At 45.5% G+C, this 15,739-nt stretch overlaps 1 protein-coding gene across 2 annotated transcripts in view; it reads right to left on the bottom strand.

The window, feature by feature from the left end:
• LOC146831328 (kinesin-like protein KIF20A) overlaps window positions 1-14,875 on the bottom strand; it is a 445,700-nt gene extending 430,825 nt beyond the window's left edge. Inside the window, exons 1-2 of one of the 2 annotated variants that reach the window (XM_085605605.1) lie at window positions 14,830-14,875; window positions 14,449-14,575 (exon numbers count right to left, since the gene is read on the bottom strand). In XM_085605605.1, coding sequence (XP_085461731.1) covers window positions 14,449-14,568 — 120 coding nt within the window. In that variant the 5' untranslated portion in view covers window positions 14,569-14,575; window positions 14,830-14,875. Of the gene's footprint in view, window positions 1-14,448; window positions 14,759-14,829 lie in introns of those variants that run through there. The other variant, XM_085605604.1, reaches the window with a different exon arrangement.
• Between the last annotated feature and the right edge of the window lie 864 nt (window positions 14,876-15,739).

Raw genomic sequence — 15,739 nt, 5'->3', positions numbered from 1 at the left:
TCACGACCACAGAATCCAACATCACAGAATTGCAAGTCTCCTTGGAAAAGTTGGGATGTGCAGCCCTTTCTGGGGCGCCTGAACAAATCAAGAAAAAAGCATAGCCCTGGATTCAAAATCATTTCATGCAAGAATAAAACTTGAAAGAGAAAAAAGGAAACTGCACAAATGTACCACGAGGGTGTGCATTCCTTTGAAAACTGCCCCAAGTATGGAGCCCTATCTGCGTGTTGTGTCCTCACCCTATCATGACTTTTTCTTAACACGTATTAGATTAAATCTTTGTCATTGGCTTTAAGCAGAGCCACGGGGCCCCATAATTGGGAAAGTCAAGTGTTTGTGTGACAAGTTTTCAATGCATTACACAACTCAATTTATCTTTTTTTGCAATCATTATAGCACCCTGAGGCAGCACTATATTTTACCATTACTCAGAGGGACAGGGTTTTTACAGGTCAAACCCGCCCTGATTTACTTGCAGATGTTGCAGTCCCCTGTAGTTTATTTAAGTGTGGTCTGATTTTGGCCAGGAGCATTGAGACTGCCCCTCTGAAAGCGGAGGTGCTTTGGCGGTTTTAATTTGAAATTGGAGACAAAGTTAGATTGAATATTAGTTTTTTTTTACTTTGTGTACCCTACCGATGGGTTCTTTTTTATGACAGCAGTGCCCAATAAGAGTTATTATAAAGTTGACTTGGTGGAGGGCCTGGGGATATTGGTATTGTGTCTTGGACACTTCTTATTTGCTTTTAGAAAGCCTTTCATGATGGATGTTTGTATATGACCATATATTTTATAGCCAAGCTATTTAATGATTAATCATGACTTTATTGTAAAGATGGTGATTTTTGCTGTTTATTGATGAAATGCATTCTCTCTCTTGTATTCGTTGTACCTTATGGAAGTTATGTTTGTTTGATTCGTATGCTTTTATGGATTTATGCTCAATCCAAATAAAGCAAGGGGAAGTAGCAGTCCTTAAGCGCCAGATGGCTAAGATGACCACTGCGGCTGCAGAGCTGGGGGAAGTGGGTGGATGACGCAGAGGGCCGCTCATGTTGTAGTAACAATCTACGAACGGTTCTGTCGGGTAAAACACTTGCTTTGAACCTGTGCAGTATTGATCATGCAAAAAATGATGAGCCCCTCGCCCTAACGTCCCACGTCTGACAGAGGAGTGGGATAGGGAATGGTCAATCCCGCCGCTAAATCTACCGAAGGTCAAATGGACGAAGAGAGGTGGCCAGTTGCTTGCATTAACACTCCAGCACAACTTACGAGCAGCAAACGGGAGAACTAGATCAGACCCAAATGGGGCCCATACGTATAATAGACCTAACCACACAAGTAGAATAGATTATTGTTTAATAACCCCCAACCTATGGTCTGTACTTGACGATATGCTAGTGGAAAACAGACCTGAAAGTGATCATAAGGCACTCACACTTTCTCCATTTGTGTCAGGTAATGCACAGACAAATCCAAACAGCCATGGTGACCTGGGAGTACTCTTACTCACAAACAACCAGCGATCGGTTAAGTGGGGCTGGGTAGAAAAGCATCCGAAAGTGCTGGACTTAGTCAAGAAGAAAACATCGGATCGAATAGAGTTCTTAGCTAAAATCCCCACTAAAGATGCTGTAAAGAACTTATGTTTATGTCATGATCACCTTTTTGATGAGATTAGGGAATTGCTTAGTCGGCCTGCTAAAGCTTTATGAAGTGGTAGCCATTGTACTGGTACTAAGCATAATTCTACAAGTTCCTGGTTTAATCAGGACTGTAGAAGGTCAACGGGGGTAGCTTATTAGTGCTGCTAAGCGCAAGGCGCACTCTGAGATTGTGACATGCAGAGCTAAGTATAGGCGGGCTATCACTAGTGCTAAAATGGAGTGGGAGAGTTCACTATGGCTAACTTTACACACAGCACTAATTGATAAAGATCAAAAATCCTTTTGGAGAGAGGTAACCTACTGGCTTAAGGGAGAGAAACCAATGTTGGAATATAACATACAGCCAGATTAATGGATAGCTTACTTTGGGTCTCTCTATGCCAACAATGGCAACGTTAGGGATGAGGCAGGGGAGTCCCCAGGTGAGGGGTTGAGTGGGGACTCTGCGCCCTTGAGCTTCTCTATGGCAGAAACTGACCGGGCGATCTCATCTTGTGTTTTATCACAGGCCCCAGGTCCAGATAAAATCCCTAACGACCTGTACAAAGAGGATAGTTCTCTTTGGGGCTTGTACATAAACATGTTATCAAGCTTGATTCTGTCCAGGGGACCTGAACCAACATCGTGGCAGGTCGCGGAAATTGTGTCCATCTTCAAGTAAGGTGACAAAACTAATCCATCAAGCCATAGGCCGATAAGCCTAATAGATTCTCTCCAAAAGATCTTTTGTGAACAAGTTCTAGGGAGGCTCCAAGAATGGATGACGGAGTACCATATTTTAAGTGATCTCCAAGCAGACTTTCGTCCCAAAGTCAGCACCTTAGACCAGGTTTTTTTTTTTTCCATCTGCCTCTATTGGAAGGAAGTGGATGTCAAAGGGGGAAAATTATATGTGGCCTTTGTCTATCTGCCCACAGCTTTTGACTCAGTGCCCCGGGCAAAGCTGTGGAGAGTACTGAAAGAAATGGGCCTGCCTCCAAATCTTAACCAGATTACATGCCTCTAATACAGCCCACGTAAATTGGGGCCCAAATAATGAAGTAACCAACACCTTCCCTGTAAACTGTGGAGTGAGGCAGGGATGTGTGTTGGTGCCCACTCTTTTTACTTTATTTATTAATGGGGTCATTGATTTCTTGGACAGGGATGGCTGCGATGCCCCAACAATAAACAATAGAAGAATCCCTGCCTTGTTATTTGCGGATGACACCCTTTTAATTTCCAAATCTCCTCAGGGCCTCTAACAAATTTTAAATGATTTTATACAGTTTTGTAATGATAGTTTTTTCCTCATTTAAGAACAACCCCCCAAGTACATGATTTTTAATAAGAGGGAAAAAATATCCTAGCAGATCCATTCAGGCAGGTAGCACTTCTCTTGAACAAGTTGACGTCTTTGATTATTTAGGGATTTGTGTATCCCCATCAGTAAACTGGGACGCACACAAGGAGAAGGCCAAGTTACATCACATTGTAACCATATTAGCAAGATACACAGAAAAACAGTGTCATGGCAGATTGAACCTGCACTAGAATTTACAACTAAGGTTTTGGGGAGTATATTGTATGGTGTAGAGCTGTGGGTGACAAGAAATATATTGTCTTTAACAGCTGTGGAAAATCGTTTAAGATTCTTGGTTGACCTCCCCCTAGCACCCCACTGAAACCTTTGTACATGGATCTGGCGCACAGGCAATTGAAACATAAGGCAATCTATTGATTGATAATGTTTTGGTTTAGGTTGTGGACTGTAGAAGAGCTTGAGTCTTACAGTGAGATTTTGTTAGACCTCCTAAGTTTTCCAAAGGCGTCAACAATAAACTGGTTTACCACCCTACGGAAAACCCTAGTAAAGTTGGCCATGGATTCCTTTTGGACAAACCCGGAAAACATGAGGTGAACCTCAAGAGCAAAAATGAAAGAACTGCTTTGGAAATCGATTCTAAAAGAGGATCTTATAGTTTCAGAATCCACCCTGACCAAAGACTTTTTTAAATTTAAATGCTCTTTGCTCTTTGAGCCAACCATCGACGAAATTGTTCTGCCGATGGCACAGAAACTCTTTCTGCGGTTTTGCTACAAATCTCTTCCCACTAAACTGTTTTGTCATAAATGGTGTAGCTGTAATGACTTGGTTGATCTTTGTCCTGCATGCCAAGGTAGTGCACAATCCATACTCCATCTACTCTTTTTTTGCCCGAGCTACCAGTCCTGGAGGAAAAAATGGATTGTCCCGCTATGTTTTCTAGCGGGACGGGGGCATTACTTAGAGGTCCTACGTTTTTTGTGTACTGACACTCATCAATCTACTGTATTTGGATAAGGCGCAGGAAAATATGTATGGGAGACACCGCGTCTTGAAAAGTGATGCTAGACCTGAATCTTATGTAATTTTCCACTAATGGCTGTGTAAATATGAGATCTTAGCACCGTAGTTTTTATTATACATTTGGCTGCTTCTGAATGTGGCACCTTTTCAAATGTTTTGGGGGCCCTTTCTATTCTGAATTTGTATAAATGTTTTATGGATTTTCTTTTTAACCTATACCTTTTAATTGTATTGTTGATCTATCTTTTTTAAAGGACAAACAAACAATCTGTGCTGTATACTTTTTATGATCTGTATAATCGTAATAAAGTTTGTTTATGATGATGACGACATTTCTTTATAGACTTCCGAATGGAACATGCATAGATGAAATGTAATTTTTGATACAAAAACAGTTTTTTTCCTCTGAGTCATGCAAGGCTGTTGAATTCAATAATCATGAAATAACATCATTGACATAAGAATAAAAATGAATAAAGTGCAACAAGGTGACATAAGCGACTAAGTGAAATTAAGCACATGTGGTAAGAGACATACAAATATGTACACAACATTCACAAACAACTGAAAGGGAGTCTGCCCTAATCAATCTAACACATGGTATCTGATGTCCCCTATAGAACTTTTTAAATCTTGGGGCCAGAAGACTCTGGGGACATAGACTAAAGTGAGCGTCCATGTTTCGACCCTGGAGTATAAGCAAATGGGTGAGTGTCATGGCGGGTCTTCCTCAGGACGGGTAGACAACAAAGAAGGACAGCCGATTCCAAATTAAGTTAAACACTCCCACGATGGGGTGAGTGTTAGAGTATAGATATGAATTCAAGGCATAAAACAATGTCCAAGAAATCTCCAGTGATGAGATTTAAACATGTGCAGTAGTGCCTGGACTTACCACAAAAAGTTCTGCGAAGAGAAACTACCTTGAGGGTTGGAGTATCATCACAGTAAATCATAGAGGGGAGACCACCCAATAATTTCACTTAGTCACTTATGTCACCTTGTTGCACTTTATTCTTATGTCACCGATGTCATTTGATGATTATTGAATGGGACAGCCTTACATCACTCAAAGAGTAAAAATGTGTTTTTATATAAAAAAAAAAAAATGTAATTTCATCTATGCATGTTCCATTCGAAAGTCTATAAAGAAATGTATTAAACTCATCGTTTTTTTAATGAAAAATACTGATCAGGTTCAAAGCAAGTGTTTTACCCGACAGAACAGTTTGTAGATGACTTTATGAATGCCCAGGTTCTGAGGGACACAGGGTACCCCATTGACTTTACTACACGTTGTAGTAACATCAGAGTACTGGGTTTCCCTGGGAAATTAGAGGGGGCAACCACCGAACATTTCCTGAAAGACTGGGGGTGGTCTGAGCTGCAGTCCCAGGGCCTATCGGACCTATTTGTGGTGGATAGTGTGCACAGAGCTCTGGTGCCCCCCTCCCCCACGCACCCCATGGCCCAGACCTCCGCCCGGGGTCATAATCACCAAACTTCTTAAATACCCAGACAGGGACTGCATTCTCTAAACAACCCGTGAGCGGGCGGTCCCCCTCTTCGGTAACAGTACAATTGCAATATGGACTCCGGGATGATGCTGCAGTGACGATGGATTTAGGCCCAGATCTCTGTACTGGGGTGAATGTATGACATTGTTCTGCATTTTGTCCATCAATTTTTGTTTTTGCATTTGTCACCCCGAGTGGGACGGGTATGCTCAGACGTGAGACCCGTGCTCTCCATGCCACTGGAATCAAGCTATCCTGGCTGAAGAGGGGTGAAACCCCGAAACCGGTCCTAGGATGCTTGTTTCCAGTCCAGGGAGGACATGGCTTGGCAGTTCGGGCTGGACTGTTCCCATGAGGCACAGGGTCAGACTGATTTGCATATGGCTGGGTTCAAACTGGAATGGCATGGGGAGCAAAAAAACGATGGATTTAGGCCCAGATCTCTGTACTGGGATGAATGTATGACATTGTTCTGCATTCTGTCCATCAATTGTTGTTTTTACACTGTCCCGCCCCGGCAGTGGCCAGCATCAATCCTGGGGGACACACCCCTGTAGAAACTCCTGTAGACACCAAACTTGAGGATTGGATCTGAAAACTTCCACCCTGGCGCACCAGAGAGTGACTATCAGTGAGGATAGAACCATGCACTTGAACACAGTGGACAGGCCAGAGATGGAGAGCGATACCTCCACACAGTCGATGTTGGATGGCGCTGGGTCTAGAGCCGCGAGCTCCACGATGGTCATTGTGCCCAACATGCTTGCCAGTCTGGAAGTGGAGAGTGGTAGTGGCTGAATGGATGCGGTGGCTGATGGCACCTGTGGCAGAGGCTGCTTGTGTGCTTGATGGGCGTCTGCTAGGAGGGAGGGAGTCAGAGTCACACACTAGTGAAAGGGTTGATTGTAGTCACCGTGACTCTACAATGACCTCAAGTGTGGTGGAATCCTGAAGCACCCGAGCCATTGGAGTGAGTGAATGAATGAATGAATGAATGAATGACATACTTTTAAAGCACAACAAATGCCAAATGGTGTCAAGGCGCTAAATAATGATTTGCATTCCAGTGGGGGCACTTCACCTCTACTTGGCATGTAGGTTGCACACGAGACACTACTAGTGACACATGTAAATATTCCTGGCTGGCGGAGTTGCTTGCTGGTTATGTGTGTTAGCTGGTCCCTGTTGGATAGGCTGGGTAGCTGTGCTCGTCCTGGTACAAGCGTTGGGTGGGCATTGGTAGCTGAATGGTTACACTATTACTGCCCATGGGTGGGTGTTGGGTGTTTTCTCTGTTTTGTTCTTCATTTTGTATTGTTCAAAACAAGATAAGGAGGGAATGGGTGGCAGGGTGGAGGCGACATATTCCTACTTTTTTAGATGATGATGCAAGGCAACTTTAGAGCTCTTATCTTGAATTCAGGGGTTTGGTCACCTATGTCAAGAGATACAGAGTACTCCCTTTCCTCATACGCCACAAAATTGACATTGCTGGTCTGCAAGAAACGCATCTGGGTGATGCAGGGGCATCACGACTGGTGAAGGAATGGTAGGGTCAAATCTTTAATTCCACCTACTCAACTTATGCTAGGGGCCCACTGTTAAGGGTCGCTCCGGGGGTCCCGTTCTCCCTCACCTACTCTGAGACTGATGTGGGGGGGGGGGTATGTCTTGCTACAGGGTACCCTAGACTGTCTGGTCCAGACTATATTGGATAAGTATGCCCCTTATAATGATGACCCAATGTTCTTTTACAATATGCAGGATTTGCCGAAGCAAGACATGGACTCACCTCTATTATAGATGGGGGACTTTAATTGCATATTGGAACCCACTCTGGACAGGACACCCCCGTGAGTGGGTACCAAACCTAATATGATGGCAGCACTCCAAAGGGTAATTCACAACATTGGGTTGCAGGATGTGTGGTGGCTGTCTCAACCCACTCAGACAGATTGTACTTGTCACTCCTTAACGCGCAACACCCACAGTACACTAGGCAGAGCTCAGATTGCTGGATTGCCACATTTGGAAGATGTCTGGATCACTTATTTAGCACAATTTCCATCAGACCACTCTCCTGTTAGTTGAAAGGTAGTCAGGAGGGTGGGGGCACTACGTGAGGCTCTAGATCATGGAGAATGCCAGCAGACATTATGGAGGACCCTGTGGAATGCAAGGCATTACAAAACTCACTTACTGGCTACTTGGAGTCCAACTGGGCCTCTACTGCTTGTAGGTCCACAAAGTAGGAGAACCTTAAAGCGGTCCTGAGGAGCACTTACCTGGGTCTCACATGCAGAGTACGCCCACAGCAACAGTCGGAACTCCTACGGGAAGAAGTCGGATTGGCTAAAGTACAGGCGGAAGCACCGGCAAGCTGTGACTCGTGTAGGAAGGAGCATTTGGTCCGCCGGCGTATCGAAGACTTGGAGCGGCTAGATAAATATACCCTGAAGCAGAACCAGCAGAGGCTGAATCGGGAGGGAGACTAGTTGGGTAAGCTCTCAGCCTCAATCCTTCGCAGATAGTATGCCCTTCCACTTGTGGCACACTTTACAATGCCCACGGGAAGCAGGGTCACGGCCAGGGCAGACATAAAGAAAATATTTCAACACATGCTGCAAGTATACACTGCAAACCCGAACATAGACGCACAGTGATACACCCCTGTTTTGGAGGGACATGACAGTGTCAGTCCTAGTACATTCTTGACAGAAGCTATTGATGCCCCCACTCGATCTGGAGGAGCTCAGTACAGCACTAGGTGTGCTCCCGCAGTCAAAAGCACCGGGGAGTGATGGCTTCCCACCCAAATTTCACCAGGCATTTTTGTGGACAGAGACACAAAATCTCCTGGAGGTAGTCTGCCGCAGACGCAGACTATAAGAGAGGAAAATATGCATGCTCCTGAGACCAGGTGGGCACGAGGCCAACTCAGCAGCATACAGATCCCTCATGATGATCAACATGAAAGTCTTTGTAAAATGCTGGCCACTTGACTGACAGCTCACAGCTCACAGCTCACAGCTCATTGAACAGGGCCGCCGCCATGAGGCAGGTCGCGTGGCCAACAACGAGCTGGATGGACGATTCAGCCCCACCGATGACTGTGTCTGGCAATACCCCCATGGGTCAGGTGCAGCACGCTGGTTGCTGCATAAACTGAGGGTGGTAGGGATGCAGGTGATGAAAGAAGGATAGTTGTCCGGCCCAGTACGGAGCTCCGATTCACACGTCTATAGCAGTTGCCATCTTGGCTACACCCCCCCACCCTTCGGATTACCTTCAGGCAATCTCACTTACTCCCCTCTAACATTGCAATTCTGAAAAGCTGGAAAAGTCCATTCAGATCGAGGAGGTAGTCTCTTCCATTGCCCATCTAAAACTGAGGAAATTCCCCGGGCTTGATGGCTTTTCCCCACAATTTTGCAAAGTATTTTGTCAGGACCTACCCCCACTGCTTACACACCTTTTTAACTCCTTTGTCGCCACTGGCTCCCTCACAGATACTATGCACAAAGCCTCAATCTCTGTTATTCCAAAGCCCAGCAAAGGCCCTGCCATCTGCGGGTCCTACATAGCCATTTCTCTTCTGAACATGGCTGCCTAACTGTTCATCAGTATTCTGGCCCATCGCCTCAACCCTCTCATGCCTGGCTTGGTCGACATGGACCAAGCAGGCTTTTTGCCTTCCCACAAGTGTGGAGACAACACCAAACTGATAAGACACTAAATAGACAAGATCCACAAATCCCAGAAAGAGGCTCTCTATCGATACCAAAAAAGCGTTTGACACAGTCCACTGGCCATACTTGTTTGAAACCCTGAAACGACTTGGTCTCGGAGACAGTTCTGTAGATGGGTCTGCTGCACCTGCAGTGCCCCTCTGAATAATACTCCACTGACCCTCATTGATGCCCAACCTTTTTGCATTCAAAGGGGATCTCGGCGGGGGTGTCCCCTCTCTCCCCTCCTATTCACTTTATACATGGAAACCCTAGCAAAAAGAGTAAAGCCCAACCCAGCAATCTAGGATATACCTTTTGGCGGAGACCACCAGCTCATTAACCTTTATACTGACAATGTGACTAAAGCCATCGCGAATCCAGTGTCCTCCCTCCCCACCCTTGTCGCAGAGCTCCAGGCTTTTGGGGACGTGTCCAGGTTTAAAGTCAATATGCAAAAATCCCACATTCTAAACCTCTTGATAGCCCTGCCTAAAGAAGCTCATCTGTATTGATATGTAAATACATAGAATAAAATGTGGGTCGCCACTGGATAGTTATAGTTAGTTCAGTTTTTCCATAGGAAATACCTTTTTGGATTTGCAAATCTTCGCAAAACTTTCCAAAAAAGTGCTTGTTTGTCTAGTTTATGCATGGAATGTTTCGGGGGGAATCGATCCAGCAGGGGAAAGAAATTGGGTGTGTTAGACCTGGCACCTTGGCGTGAGTCTCCCTTCCACTTTTTTGTCGCTGTGCCTCATGTGTTTTACTGGTGTTAGCTGCTCAGAGCACTGTGTCACTGCCAACCAGTGCCACAGTGCAAGTGCTCCCTATTTAAAATGTATATGTTGGTTGGATTCCATGATTGGATTATTTGCTTTACTGTCAGACCCCAGTAAAGTGCACCAGGAGTGCCCAGGGCTTGTAAATACAAATGCTGCTGGTGGGCTTGCAGCACTGGTTGTGCCACCCACAGAAGCGGCCTGGTAAAATGTATCTAAGGTCTGCCATTGCAGAGCCTGCGTGCAGTCTGGTACTGTCATGCTGACTGGGTAAGTGCACACACTTGCCAGTCCCTAAACCTTCCCTTAACTTCATATCAGTCACCCCTATGGTAGGCCCAAGGGCAGGGTGCATTGTAAGCATAAGGTAGGACAAGCCCTGATGTGTGTGGCATGTCCTAATAGTGAATTACAGCCATTTTCGTTTTTCACTATTGTAAGGCTACCTGTTCTCCATAGGCCAGAATGGGCTGCTACAATTGTTACATTCTATGATCCTAACAGACCCAGGGCACATGGTAGAAATTTGAGTTTAGTATGCCTGAACTCAGAATAATAAAATACATATTTTAGTAAAGTTTATTTTAATATTCTGTGTTTGCAAATACCACTTTTAGAAAGTTGGCATTTGCTTGCCTGACCATTTCAGCCCGCCTCTGCTGTGATGTGTATCTGCCTGTCTGGTTGTGTGAGTGACAGGGCTGGGGAAACCCAGAGGGGCAGGGCTAGGTAGCCTGGTGGTGAATAGGAAGATTGGCAGTCAGATGGGTGGGAGGAGTACACCTGGGCTCTGAATAGGGTTGTGCTCTGCTACCACAATGCTGGCTCCACCTCCTGCGGAGCGGCTGATGTCTCTGCCCTGCACCCTGAATAGAAAGGCAGAGTCATGTCAACAGAGTGCTCTAGAACTGGTTTGGACTGGGCAAAGGCCCCTCAACCCCAGAGGAACAAAGGAATTAGGGGTATAAGTATTGGGACCCTGCTCCCAAGAAATCAGATCCTGCTGAAACAAGAAGAACCTCTGCCAGAGGAGAAGGAACTGGGAAAGCTGTAGAAGGAGTACTGTCCCTGACCTGGGGGGGGGGGGGGGATTGGACTGCAGTGGTTGCCTTGCTGCTGAAGGAGAGGAGAAAGACTACTAAAGACTTTGCTTCAATTTGTGCTTTAAAAAGATCTCCAAGGGCTTGAACTGAGCTTGCCCCCTGAACAAAGTTCCAGGACCAGTGGACTTCACCCCCAGCATCTTTTGGAACTGCCTGCTGCTGTTGTTGGGCCTTCTGAGGGACTGTGTGTCGCAAGGAGCTGGAAGCGCAACGCAAGGAAGAGAAGCGTGCCGCCGGAGCTGTTGCCGTCGCATCTCGCAGAGAGTGTCTCCGCTGCAGCATCGCATCGCGCGGAAGCGTCTTGCATCATTCCGGAAGTGTCTCGCAACGCCGAAGAAGCGTGTCGCCATCATAGCTGTTGCATTGCACCGCATCGAGAGAAGAGTCTCGCATCGAGGAGGAAGCGTGTCGCCATCGCGGCCATCGTAGTGGTCGCATTGCACCGCATCCAGAAAAGCGCCTTGCATCCACGGAGAAGCGTGCAGCCGTTGGAGCCGCTGTCGTCGCATCTCGCAGTAGGGGTGTCGCCGCTGCAGCATCGCATCGAGCGGAAGCATCTCGCAACATCAGAGAAGAGTGACGCTGCCAAGGCCACTGTCGTGGCATCTCGTCAAGGGTGACGCCGCTGTAGCTGATGCATCGAGTCGAGTCTTCTCGCAACATCGGAGAAGCGTAACGCATCTGGAAGATCCCATCTTTATTTCTTTTGCACCAAGAACTTCAACGCATCTGCATCGCTGCAACACTTTTGTTGCCCTGCGTGTCGCATCTAAGGTACATTGACTTAAAGTGTCGCATTTAAGAACTTAAGAGAAACTAAGCAATCTTCTACCAGCTAAGCAACCGTATTGTGTATTTTTAATCGTTTAATGGTCTTGTGATAATCCTATATAAAAGAATCCTTATTTTTAATATAAATACCGGTGTGGTGTCCATTTGTAGTGTTGTCACTTGGTTACTGTATGTGTTCACAACTGCTTAACCTATAACGCTCTGAGCTAAGCCTTGTCTGCTCGTGCCAAGCTACCTAGAGGGTGAGCAGGGGTTGTTTTAGTAGTGTAACCCCTTTCCCTGACTAGAGGAAAGGTTCCCTGCTTGTCACAAGTACCTACCTGTGCCAACCAGAGAACCCGGATTCTAACAGGGTGGGTCCTAAAATGCAAAATCCCCATGCATTTTTCACATATTTTTTTTTTTTTTTTTTTTTTTTTACACAGAGCACTCGCAAAAACTTCGGAAGGGAATTACACCATACTTGGAAGGAAGCTACATCTTGACCCAGAAAGCTAACTTTTTGAGATTTTGTGTAAATCCGTTCACTAGTTTTTGAGAACTAAAGCTTGAAAAATATTTCTATATCTGGATGGTTGGGTCAGAGGGACATCGCGAGAGTCTCACGAGAGCGCCAGTTCAAAAATAGAGCTTACAGGTTGGCCCAGGGAGCTTTCTTACTCTTGGGCCAATTCGCTCCCACAGGAGTCAGACTCTGGAGCAAATGCTCTGATTGGCTTATAGCAACATGAGACTAATGTAGCAGGCAGCCATTACAGGGCTCTGGGACTTGGTCCCCTGTCCTGAATTTTAAAGAAATAATAATATAAGGGGGCAGGGTGGGAATATTCTGCCCCCTAGACCCTGTGGGGAGCCCAGAGGGATCCCTCCCTCCCCCAAAAAAGCTGAAATGTTTGCCACGACCCCCTTGGACTCCCAGAGTGCACATTAGTCATTAATAATACACAACATAAGCATTTCCCAGTTAGTACCTCTATGATCTTACGGCCGGCCACACAGAACCGACGTGGTGCAACACTTCTTTTCTTACTCTGTTCCATACTGTAATCCACCTTCCATCTAACCTCTGTAAACTGCAAAGGACTAAATTAACAAGGACGACACTGGTGTTTATCACTTGTAGTTGACCAGTTTGTTTTGCTTGACCCATTTCTGCTGAGATTACTTTTTCACAGGATGAATATTTTAAACAGGACTAGGCTGAATCCTTGACAGGCACACTTGGCATTATTTATAACCTAATCATTCGCCAATATTTGGGAGCCCGCACAAGGATGTAAAAAAAAAAAAAGTGCACTCCTAATTGCTGTACAAGGAGAAAAAAGTTTGAACAGAAGTGTCTTTTTGAAGGCTGAATTCAAAATATTTTATGGCCTCAGTGTTATTTCCCAGAAGGAATTTTTGAAGAATTGGCAAAAAGGATTCTCGGTTGAAATAACTATGCGAAAACTGTTTCTAAAGTGCGCTGTACTGAAATCTGCAGAATCTGCTTTTTATTTGTTAAATCACTAATTCTCCTTTTTAAATATCAATATAAGCAGCCTAGAAACATTGTCAAATCCGTTGAAACATGTTCGTTGTGATCATATTGGGTTTAAACAATGTTTAAAAATTTAACACTCTTCTTTCTTGTATTGGATCTAAGGATAGCTCCACCCCATTTCTTGAAGTGTTAACCCCACCTCCATTCGCGGACCGGTTAGCCCGCTCGCCCCGAAGTTCGAGTCTAGGGGGGCATATTATTATCAAGGTCCGGCGTTAAAATTATCGCCGCTTTATCGGCAGAAAACTGCTGCTAAAGCGGCGATAATGGGCTTGATAATATGCCCGTGAGAATTCCTATAGAAGCCCATGTTGACACCAGAACATGGGCTTCTATGGGAATTTTCTGCGGCATATTATCAAGCCCATTATCGCAGCTTTATCGGCAGTTTTCTGCCGATAAAGCGGCGATAATTTTAACGCCGGACCTTGATAATATGCCCCCAGATTCGCACCTGGATTACCCTTAAATTGTAAGTGTTCTAGAGGAACCACGTGTCATTGTCTGTTGGAAGTCCCATTTCCTCAGAAAGAGGTTCAGAAATACACACCAGGGCAGAATAATTTATTACTACAGTACTTAAATATTTGGGTACAATTCTATTTCCAGGAGTTTTTGCTAAAGGGGCAGTACACAAGTAGATTTAACATACAAGAATGTTAGTACACATGTGAAAAACCTGCCTACATACTCCGTGTGTTAGTTAGGGTCCAGACGGACAGCTTCAACGTATCACTTGCTCTCGAGTTTTCCAAACAGCCCATCCATGAGAGGATTTTCACTTGCATTTTGGGAGTCGTAGTCTGGTTTAGCAAATGATAAAATCAGAAGTACTGGTAGAAGAAAGGTTGGGTAATTTAAGAGCCCAGAGTCCCTGGCAGGGTACACCGATGTACATGGAATGTTCGATGCATGCTACAGCGAATAGCAAAATACTACTGGCATTTTTGTAGAAAATTAATGAAAAGTGCGTATGCTCACGTTTTCCTTTGGGCGGCTGCCCGGGGTGTTCTGCTGCGGCACCTGTTCAGGGTAGACGAACATCGTTGACACCTCGCCATCGCCCCCAAAGGGGCTGCTGGGCACCTCGCCCTGATCCATCAGTCCTCTAAAGGTAAACAAACGGGGGTGGCCGTTACCTTTTTTCGCTCCCACCTACGCCATATTAACCGTCTACCCTCCTTCGCCCCGCCCACGCCGCGGACTCCGTCTCTGCAGCTTCCCGAGTGTCACATACAAAAAATTCTCACGTGGAGCACAAAGAGGCGCGGAACCGGAACTGGGCTGTGATGGATACAACCCCACAATAGTTAAGATATACATACTATCGTTAGCCATTCGGCCCCAGCCCTACGCGTGTACCTTCACACAGTAAGGTTGTTGCGCACCTGCAGGCCCTCAAACCCACTGAGCCTATAGTCTGCTGCGACTCTCACGTGTCGCTTTTCTAACCTTGCTTTGGCAACGTCAACGTTGAGCCTGATGTAAACAGCCTTTCCTGGCAGTGTAGTCAATCACGCTCGAGGGTCACTTTGTTGCAGAAAAAGTCCCTACACTTCACTCAGACATGCCACCAGGAACATGCGCTTTGAATTCTGGGGTTCACATGTAGTGGCCACAATAAGGATAGATAGCCACGTCCTGTTATCCCGGCATCTCTAACATTAACGTATTCAGTCAGTCTGGGATTATTTTCCAATACCAAGATGCATTTTGGGGTTTGTAGTTCCACTCAGGGCTTTAAGTGGGACGAAAAAGGTGTGGGGATGGGGATACATAGGGAAGGACGTGGCTTCATCATGCAAATCACATTTCTGTGGTTCACATTGTGTGCTAGCCAACCTGTATTTTGCTTCTTGTCTGAGCTTTCTTTTATTGCCACCCAACAACTAATATGCATCTAAAACCAGACAGGACTGTTGTCTCTGTCAGTGGTTGTTAGCTGTTTAAGATAAACGAGTGACAGCAATTATTTTGTTCTAAGTAAAATTAAAAAGATTTAAATTCCGAAATTGTGAATTAAACATTGCTTAGCCTGTGGAAGGGGTAGTGGTCTTCTGAATGTTCTTTCCATATCTCGATTACCTGCATATCCAACACCTCATCTCTTTCCTCTTCAGCACCCTCTTTTCACTCTCCCCTGAATGCACTTACTAGCACCTCTTTCACTTCACCAGCCCCCAACCACACAAGACCCCCCTCCCACCTGTAAACACTGCATTTTCTTTTACTTTCGCCTCGTCAACATTTGGCCAGCCGTGTACTTCTTTCT

The sequence above is a fragment of the Triturus cristatus genome, chromosome 5_1 (genome assembly GCF_964204655.1).
Source record: "Triturus cristatus chromosome 5_1, aTriCri1.1, whole genome shotgun sequence".
NCBI lineage: Eukaryota > Metazoa > Chordata > Amphibia > Caudata > Salamandridae > Triturus > Triturus cristatus.
Note: the sequence above shows the minus strand (reverse complement) of the source record. Positions and strands in the feature narration are given on the sequence as shown.